The sequence below is a fragment of the Elephantulus edwardii genome, unplaced genomic scaffold (genome assembly GCF_000299155.1).
Source record: "Elephantulus edwardii isolate Elephantulus edwardi_28Jun2011 unplaced genomic scaffold, EleEdw1.0 scaffold00121, whole genome shotgun sequence".
In the NCBI taxonomy this organism is placed as follows: domain Eukaryota; kingdom Metazoa; phylum Chordata; class Mammalia; order Macroscelidea; family Macroscelididae; genus Elephantulus; species Elephantulus edwardii.
Window position 1 is genome coordinate 1640762 of NW_006399871.1, and position 9716 is coordinate 1650477.

A 9716-nucleotide genomic window follows, 5' to 3' on the forward strand; every position below is an offset into this window, starting at 1 on the left:
GGCTGCAGCAGATCAGCGGCCATGGCGGCCTCCGCGGCTACTTAAGAGTTTTCTTCAGGGCAAATGATGTGAGGGTCGGTACATTAGTAGGGGAAGATAAATATGGAAACAAATACTATGAAGACAACAAGCAGTTTTTTGGTCGTCACCGATGGGTTATGTATACTACCGAAATGAATGGCAAAAACACATTCTGGGATGTGGATGGAAGCATGGTGCCTCCTGAATGGCACCGTTGGCTTCACTGTATGACTGATGATCTGCCAACTACAAAGCCACCTATTGCTCGTAAGTTCATTTGGACGAACCATAGGTTCAACGAGTCCGGCACCCCAGAACAATATGTACCGTATTCCACCGCCAGAAAGAAGATTCACGAGTGGGTCCCACCTTCAACACCTTACAAGTAAAGACAATGAAAATTTTAAATATGTAAAAATAAAAGCAACTTTTCTTGTAATTGCACCTTGATTCTTGGCATTAACCTGATTAAATTTGTTTGACTAAAAAAAAATTTATTAATTTCAATGAAAATTCAGAAAGACTTTGGATTTCCATTCATTGTTGCACTTTTCTCCCAACCCTCCCCCCTAGTACACTACCCTCTTGGAAAAGTAAAAGAAAAATTCTTTCATTGTTTTACAATCCTTCCCTAGGTTCACTCCACTATACAGCCTTCCCTCTGGACTCCTGTCATGACAAAAATACTTAATCACATATCCCTCTTAAATAGTTTTCTCCCTCATCTGTTTTAATGCAGTATGCATTATTGAGCCTATCTTTCTCAGTCTCCCCCCAACACCAAGGTCAGTCCTGTTTTACAACAGTGGCACCAGGCAGTATTTGTCCTTTCTTTTTGTGACTGAGATACTTCACTCATCATAATGTCCTCCAGGGCCACCCATTTTGAATAATATTTCATGAGTTCCTTGTTTTTCAATGCAGTGTAGTATTCCATTGTGTGACTATACCACAGCTTCTCTATCCGTTTGTTAATGGTTGTTGTTGTTATGTGCCATCGAGTCACTTGTGACTCATAGCACCCCTAAGTACAAGAGCCCTAAATGCTGTTCTATCCTGTGCCAACCTGGCCATCTCAAACGCACTCATTCCCATCACTCCAGTCACAGAACCAATCATCTCATCAAAGGTCTTCCTCTCCTGCGCCGCCCCTCCACTTTCCCAAACATGATGTCCCTCCCTCTCAAAGGACCAGTCCCTCCTTGCAACATACCCAAGATATGTCAGACGAAGTTTCAGAATCCTTGACTCCAAGGGGCAGTCTGGCTTCACCTTCTCCAGTACAAACCTGTTTGTTCTCCTATTCAACACTCTTCTCTAGCACCACAGCTCAAAGGCATCAATTCTCTTTGTTTTTGTTAGGTGCCATTAAGTTAACTACATGTTCACAGCAACCCTAAGAACAACAAATCTAGACTTTACCCTGTCCTGAGCCATGCTCATCATCTCTGATTTGCTTGATCCCATTTTTACAGTCACTGTATCTTTCCATTTTGCTGGGGGTCTTCTTTCTCTGATCCTCCATGTTTCCCAGCATGATATCCTTTTCCAAAGACTGGTCCCTACTGACAACATGCCCAAAGTATGTGAGACAAAATTTCACCATTTTTGCTTTAAGGGACATCCAGGTTATATTTTCCTCCAAGACAGACTTGTTTGTTCTTTTGGCAGTCCATGGGATATGCACTACTCTTCTCCAACACCACAGCTCAAAGACATTGATTTTTTTTTTCATTCATTGTCCAACTTTCAGATGCATAGAAGTAATTGAAAAGAACATTGCTTGGATCAGTCACTTTAGTCTTTAATGTCCTTGATTTTTAGCACTTTGATTTCTTGACTGCTGTTACCATGGGTGTAGATTGTGGATCCAAGTAAAATTAAATTGCTGACAACTTCAATTTTTTCTCCATCTATCATGAGGTCTATTGGTCCAGTAGGGATTTTTTTTCTCCCCTTTCTGCTGAGATGTAATTCATATTTAGGGCTATAATCTTTGATTTTTTGCAACAAGGATTTAAAATCTTTTTCACTTTAAGCAAAGTCATGTGCATAATGCAGACGATAAAGTGATCTTTCTCCAATCTTGATGCCATATTCTTCATATATTCTTAAAATAATTTGTTCAGCATACATGTTGACTAGGTATGGAGAAAGGATACAATCTTGACACATACTTTTTCTGATTTTAAACTATGCCGTGTCCCCTGTTCTGTTCATACAATAGCTTCAAAAGGTAGAAGAGCAAGAGCAATGTGGGAACAGTTGAGTCTGACCTCCACCAACTCAATATGGGGGAACTTTTCCCATCATCAATGTTTATAACACAAAACCAGTTCCCATGAAGTCAGATATGCCATGCTCTCACTCCTCTACTAATTCTAACAATAAACCTACTGCCCTACTGGATCCAAAATCCATTAAATAGCTACACAGACCTCACAAACATAAACATACTCATGATACGGCATTTATTAGGGAAGTTAACAGATTACATTTCAGGTTGGCAACAGAACAGATAGGGTTTCTCAGGATAGTTTCTGAAGCTTGCTCACAGGCTTTTCAGCCTTCAGCCTTGCAGCTTTTGGCCAGGGGTCCAAAGCTCTCTTAGTCCTTCCAATTATGTCATTCTCATCCTAGTCTTCAAGCAAGCTTGGTTGAAGATCCTCAGGCTCTGGCTCTCTTGAGGCAACAGTCCCAGGTCTGCTGTGTCTCATATCAGGTCTCTGGTCTTTTGCTGTGGCTACTGCTCTCTTGCAGGCTCTCGTCTGACTGATGAAGAAATCTCTGACCCTGAGAATCGGGGTCTGCTTCTTTCTTGCTGGCAATGGAATTCCCAGATTTCTGTCACTGAACATCATTTTAAACCTTGAGGAACATGAAACTAACCAATACCCTCATGAATAAATTAACATGTTATTTGATGTTCACTCCAAGCCATGTCAAGTGTGATGGCCTAGGAAAGCCATTTTGAGCAATAGATTAAAAATGCTGCAGAATACCCCTTGACTTTGCTAGCATTGTCCTTCATATTTGAAATATTAACTTTCTCGTTACAATCATCTTACTAGTAACCAATTCATGGAAAAGTGTAAGCCAGCTACTTAATGCCTTTTTATTTTATCTCCCATATTCGCAAGCGACTCGATGGCACATAACAACAACAACAACAACAACATTTTAATTTCTGATTTATCCATCCTTGTCAAACCAGTCTGTGACAGAAGAATTGATTCCTTTAAATTGTGGGGTTGGAGAAGAGTGCTGAATATCTATCCAATGGACTGCCAAAAAAACCAGATTTATCTTGGAGAAAGTGCAACTAAAGTGTTCCTTGGGGGCAAAGATGATGAAACTTTGTCTCACATATTTTGGGCATGTTGCTAGGAGGGATTATTCTTTGGAGAGGGGCATCATGCTTGGGAAGGTGGAGGGATGGAGAGAGAAAGGAAGAGGAGGGGGAGACCCTCAATCAGGGAGACTGACATAGTGACTGCAGCAATAGGCTTGAGTTTGTCAGAGATTGTAAAAGGATAGAATAAGGTTCAAATCTGTTGTTCACAGAGTCACTCTGAGTCATACTCAATGGCATCTAACAACAACATCAAACCAGTACTCTGATGAAATGAGCATGTTCTTTTCCATGAAGAATCTTCTGTTATGGTCATAATTTTGAGCATTTGTATCCATAAGCAAAATCCAGTCCAAGGGGAGCTCTGGTGGCCTAGTGGCAAGAAGCTGCACTGCAATCCCAGAGGAGCACGGTTCGAATCCACCAGATGCTCTGCCGGGAAAGGAGGGACAATCTCCTCCTGTACCAGTCAGATCTGATTTGATGGGTACACGCACACTCACAAATAATAAAATTTAAAAAAATCCAGTCCAGAACAAACCATCAGTTTACAGCAATCAACACTAGCTCACAGAAAGAAATATCTTCTCTTCATTGTTTGAGTTCTGGTCAACTCATCCCTAGCCATCTGTGGCTAGGTCCAATAGACACCAGCTGCATCCACACATCTTCCTGTATTTCATAGCAGAGGAGACTGTCTATCTTTCTCCTTTGGGGCCACTGGTGAATTTGAACTGCTACCTGTTACCAGCTCACTTCCCTACATGTTGTTGTTATGTGCCACAGAGTTGCCTGCAACTCAGAGCAACACTATGTACAACACCTTTGAAGCCTGTTCTATCCTGAGCCAGTCTGATTCGTCTATACCTACCCCCATTGCCCTAGTATCAGTCCATCTCATCTGGGATCTTTTTCTCCTGTGCTGACCCTGCATCCTTCTGAGATTAATGTCTTATCCAAGGGTTGGTCCCTCCTGGACACATGCCCAAAGTATGTGAGATGGAGATTCAAAATCCTAGCCTCCAAGGAAAAATTTGATTTTACCCTTTTCAAGACAGTCCTATTTGTTTTCTTGACGCTCCATGCTATGTTCAAGACTCTTCTCCAGCACCATAACTCAAAGGCATAAATTCTTCTGTTGTCCATAATGGTGCTGCCATTTGGTCCAGCAGTGAGAATCTTTGTCTTCTTGATGTTGAGTTTCAATCCATTATGACGACTATAATCCCTTGACTTGCAGTGCTTCAGGTCCACCTCAATTTCAGCAAGCAAGGTTGTGTTATCTGCATAATGTAGCTTGTTGACAAGTCTTCCCCCAATCCTGAGGCCACATTCTTCCTCCTAAACCCCAGCTTCCCAAATGATCTTTTCTCCATATAGATTGAAAAGGTATAGAGACCGGATACATCCCTGAGACATTCCCTTTTTTATTTTGAACCATGTAGTATTTCCCTGATCTGTTCTGACTGCTTCCTGGTCCAAGTATAGGTTTTGCATAGCATAATCAAGTGTTTTGGGATTCCCATTCTCCTGAAGGTTAACCACAATTTGTTGTGATGCACACAGTAAAATGCCTTTCCACAGTCAATGCAACACAGGTATCTCTTTGGTACTGTTTGCTTTCTGCCAAGGTCCATCTGACATTGGTGATAATGTCTCTAGTGCCATGGCCTCTTCCAAACCCAGTTTGTACTTCTGATAGATCTCTGTCAATGTACTGTTCCAGCCGTTTCAGGATAATCTTCAAGATTTTGCTTGCGTGTGATATGAGTTATATTGTATGATAATTTTCATACTGTTGGGTCACCTTTTTTTGTAATGGGAATAAGTATGGATTTCTTTCAGTCAGTAGGCCAGATAGTTGTCCTCCAGATTTCTTGGCACAATCTGGTGAGCACGTCCAGGAAGCATCTGTTTGTTTAAATATGTCAGTTGGTATTCTGTCAATTCCTGGGGCTTTATTTTTTGCCAAGTCCTTTAGAGCAGCCTGAACTTCCTCGTCATCACCATTCCCTCTTGATCAAATGTTGTTTCTTGAAATTCTTCTGTGTCAGCCAACTCCTTCCTTAGAGGTAAGGATAGTGAAAATTTATCTCACATACTTTGGGCATGTTGTCAGGAGGGACTAGATCTTGGAAAAAGACATCATGATAAGAAAAGTGGAAAGTCAGAGAAAGGAAGATCCTCAAGGTAGAGTGACACAGTTGATTGTTAAGAACGGACTGGAGAATATCGGAGATTGTGAGGATGCCTCAGGATAGGGCAAGGTTCTGCTTTATTGTTCATAGGGTTACTATAAGTTGACTAGACAGCACCTAAAAACAAAACCACCAGCCTGTAAGGGGCTAATTGAAAAGTTAGTGGTTTTTAAACCCCTCAGACACTCTGGTGAGTGAAAGAGCTGGTAATCTGCTTCTATTTAAGATTCCAGCTGAGGAAGCTCTATGGAACAGGTTTGCTTGATCACACAAGTTCTCTGAGTCAGAATCAACCCGACAGCAAACGACCCTGTGCAGATATGGATAAAATATCTCAAAAGGTTGCAGATTAAGAACAACAACAACAAAAAGGCTGCAGATTACTTTTAATGTCTGATGCACTTACGGTTTGCAGCCTTCCTCAAATTTTAGACAGAGGTAAAATGTGCCAAGAGATTTTAAATCAAAACATCATCTAAGATGTGCCCTTTCCAGCCTTTCTGGTCTGGAGAGAAGTAGGGTTGTGGCAGTGGTGATCTGAGCCTTTCTTTTTTTTTTTTTAATATATTCCTTCACTGACATCTAGTAAACAAAATCTCCCTTAATTATATACTTTAGCTTACCCTGCAAATTTAGCATTGGTTATTTATTTCACTAGCTATAGTGTCATTTGTCTTATCATTAAATCAAGATACTTAGAGCCTCAGACCTTTCTGAAACACAATGATCCTAATTAATCAGACTTTATTTATCACCAGCATTTCTAAAACCAGACCCAGGGAAAGACCTTGGTCTGGGGACACATGCATGGTCTTAATATAGCGAATGTTTAGCCTGCCCTGATTATCACAAAATCAGGACAGCGAGAATATTCGCAACTGAGCCTTTTCTTTTTTTTTATTTTTGGGGTCTGTGTGTGTGTGTGTGTGCCGTCAAATCAGATCTGACTGGTACAGGAGGAGATTGTCCCTCCTTCCCTGGCAGAGCATCTGGTGGATTCAAACCCTGTGTCTCTGGGATTGCAATGCAGCTTCTTGCCACAAGGCTACCAGAGCTCCCCAATCTGAGCCTTTTCAATTGGCCTATCAGCACATTCCCAGCACTGGAGTCTGGACCAACGAGGCTTCGCTTTTCAGTACTGTTTCCTTAATAACCCCAAAACTGTTACGTCAAAAACGTTATAGGGATCCACTGTCACTCTGGCTACGCAAGCTCAATACTGGAATGAGATTGCCAAGGCTTTAGGAGAAAACTGGAAACTCATAATGTGACACGTGCTTAGAACCCTTCTAGCAAGGTTGGCGGCCAATCTCTCTCTCTGCCCCGACGCCCACACAGTGACTTTTTCAGGAGGCTCAGGCCACAAAGGCGGAAGTTCGGGCGGCTGCTGTCTCTTTAATGGCGATAACGACGTTGAGCCCCGCCTACTCCTGCTAGAAGAGACATCCTATTGGCTCTCACCTGTAGCTTCGCTTTCCTATTGGTCAATGGTGCAATGACGACTCTGAGAGTGGCCTGAAAGTTTTCTTTTGGTTTCCGGTGTCCTGCGATGGCGACTCCGGATTCCCTTTCGCTGTTCACCGGCCTCGGGCTGAGCGAACAGAAGGCACGTGAGACGCTCAAGAACACAGCTCTGAGCGCCCAGCTGCGCGAGGCGGCGACCCAGGTAACGGACCTCTTTCTCTGCCCAGGCTGCCGGCCACCCCAGCGCAGCGTGTCGTCCTCGCTGCTTTCACTGAGCATAGGACTTCCTTCCTGACCCCTCTGAACATAGGCGCAGCAGACGCTGGGCTCCACCATCGACAGGGCTACCGGGACCCTGCTGTATGGCTTGGCCTCCAGACTCAAGGATGCTCGGCGCCTCCCTTTTCTCGTGGGTTACATCACCAGTAAGAAGATCCACACCGAGACCCAGCTGAGCGGTGAGACTCCAGCCTCTCCTGCCGGTTTTCCTTCGAACCCCTTTTCTCAACCTGGATGCACTGTCTTTACCTCTTGCCAAATCTCTCCTGTGACATTCTGGGTACTAGTTCTACTCTCTCATTATAAAGCAGGGACTGGCCTGATGGGGCAGGGCGTGGCCTCTGGGAGAGTGGAGGAGGCCGTTGGAGTAGGGAGCTTGAAGGTTAAGGTCCAGGGTTAACCTCTCAGGAGACCAAGCTGTAGTTGAGGTTTTGTGGAATTGGGGCCATGTTAACCTCTTCTTGGAGTTTTTTTGTTATAATTATTAGTAAATTTTATTAGTTTCAATGAACACTCACAGGGATTCTGGGCTTTCACTCCTTCATTGCTGCACCATTCTCTCCACCCTCCTCCCCAGTTTGTTCTTCTTCCCCACCATCCAAATGTCTGTTTTAATTGTCCAATTGCCACAGTGCTTGTCAAAGTCAGTTCTGATTAATCTCCTTTGTCAGTGTGTCCTTTGCCATTCCCTATCACTCCTCCCTGAGAGAGACTTCACCCTGATTCATAAGGAAAAGGGGATGGCGTATTCTCTTAGCTACTTCCTGCTGAAAAGGGACGCTGTGGGTTTCAGAGTGAAGATCTTCTCTCACTACTCTAAAGGGCCCCTTTGGCAGTAGGAAACACATAGACTATTATGGAGATTGATTTTGGAATTTAGATGCACTCTTATTGATTGTGCTTGGCCGTACATGTTCATATCCTTGAAGATGTATCATGGGGGTGTTGCAACCTAGAGGACACAAATTTGACTAACAAGTTATAAGTACATGAGTCAAAAATTATGGAAAAGTAAAAGAAAAGATTCTTTCATTGTTTTACAAACCCTCCTCCAGGTCCCCTCCACCATGTAGCCCTCGCTCTAGACTCCTGTGATGACAGAAATACCTAGTTATATATCTCTTTTAAACAGTTTTCTCCCTCCTCTGTTTCAGTGCAGTATACATTATTGAACCCATCTTACTCAGTCTCTCCCCAACCCCAAGGACAGTCCCATCCTACAACAGTGGCATCATGTAATATTTGTCCTTTTGTGACTGGGATATTTCACTCAGCATAATGTTCTCCAGAGTCAACCATTTTGAATAATATTGCATGGGTTCCTTGTTTTTTAATGCAGCATAGTATTCCGTTGTGCGAATATACCACAGCTTCTCTAGCCATTCGTTTGTTGATAGTACCAACTTATTCAACTCCATTCTCAGCTGCTCTTGAGTATGTACGGAGCCACCCTTTGGATCCCGTCGACGTAGTAGATTTTGAGCGGGAATGTGGTGTGAATGTCGTGGTCACCCCAGAGCAGATCGAGGAAGCAGTGAGTTTTTATTCATCCTATGTTTTCCCAAGACTGGTGGTGGGAATGAATAGCTCAGCTGCGCCGCTCTGGAGGCTGCTGGGTGAAGAGTGTGGGCTCCTAGATTGGAATAGGACTTTTCTAAACCGCATAGTCTGATTTTTCTGCAGGTCGAGGCTGTCATAAATCGGCATCAGTCCCAGCTCTTGGCAGAACGTTACCATTTCAACATGGGGCTGCTGATGGGTGAGTAGAGCCTCTCAGGTCCTGTCTTCTCTTCTGAGCAGGAGTGTCAGGAGGTTGGGAGAGAGGCAAGATCAGCCTAAAAGTGTGTGGCCCTGATCAGGGCAGGCCCAGATTCTTGTGGGCATCCAGGGCCTTTCCTTAGGGGTGAGTTTAGTGGGGAAGTGCCCTCTTGAGCATCATGCATCTCTCTGTGTTTGTGCTTGTAGGAGAGGCTCGGGCTGCTCTCAAGTGGGCTGATGGCAAAATGATCAAGCATGAAGTGGACATGCAGGTGGGCACCTCCCTGAGCTGAAGATGGCAAAGACCTTGATGTACATGAGGCCGAGAATCCACTGAGGGATGAAAGAGGAGAAGGACCTTGTTACTATGCTGACAGTGGAATGTAGAGCTTTGTGGGGACCAGGATGTAGCTGGTGTGTAGTGAGGACTTATCCTTGTGCTTTGCCATGTGGGGCACTTACTCTGATCTTAGATTCCTCATCTCATAAATAGAGATAATGTGGCCTTCATTTTAAGTTACTGCCATAGGGATAAGATGGAGCTATATTATTTATATGTTGTTGTTATGTGCTGTCGAGTCGCTTGCGACTCATAGTGACCCTATGTACAACAGCCCTAAACTCTGCTCTGTCCTGTGCCAATC

At 43.6% G+C, this 9716-nt stretch overlaps 2 protein-coding genes across 3 annotated transcripts in view; both read left to right on the forward strand.

Annotated features, from left to right (window-relative positions):
- LOC102850337 (NADH dehydrogenase [ubiquinone] 1 alpha subcomplex subunit 12-like) overlaps nucleotides 1-410 on the forward strand; it is a 1054-nt gene extending 644 nt beyond the window's left edge. The window contains exon 2 of the mRNA XM_006892922.1: nucleotides 1-410. Within this exon, the coding sequence (XP_006892984.1) occupies nucleotides 1-410 (410 nt within the window).
- Nucleotides 411-7102: 6692 nt separating this feature from the next.
- Nucleotides 7103-9716, forward strand: part of QARS (glutaminyl-tRNA synthetase) — a 9244-nt gene continuing 6630 nt past the window's right edge. Inside the window, exons 1-5 of one of the 2 annotated variants that reach the window (XM_006892924.1) lie at nucleotides 7103-7237; nucleotides 7346-7460; nucleotides 8739-8848; nucleotides 8998-9073; nucleotides 9280-9344. In XM_006892924.1, the coding sequence (XP_006892986.1) occupies nucleotides 7121-7237; nucleotides 7346-7460; nucleotides 8739-8848; nucleotides 8998-9073; nucleotides 9280-9344 (483 nt within the window). In that variant the 5' untranslated portion in view covers nucleotides 7103-7120. Of the gene's footprint in view, nucleotides 7238-7345; nucleotides 7494-8738; nucleotides 8849-8997; nucleotides 9074-9279; nucleotides 9345-9716 lie in introns of both variants that reach the window. The other variant, XM_006892923.1, reaches the window with a different exon arrangement.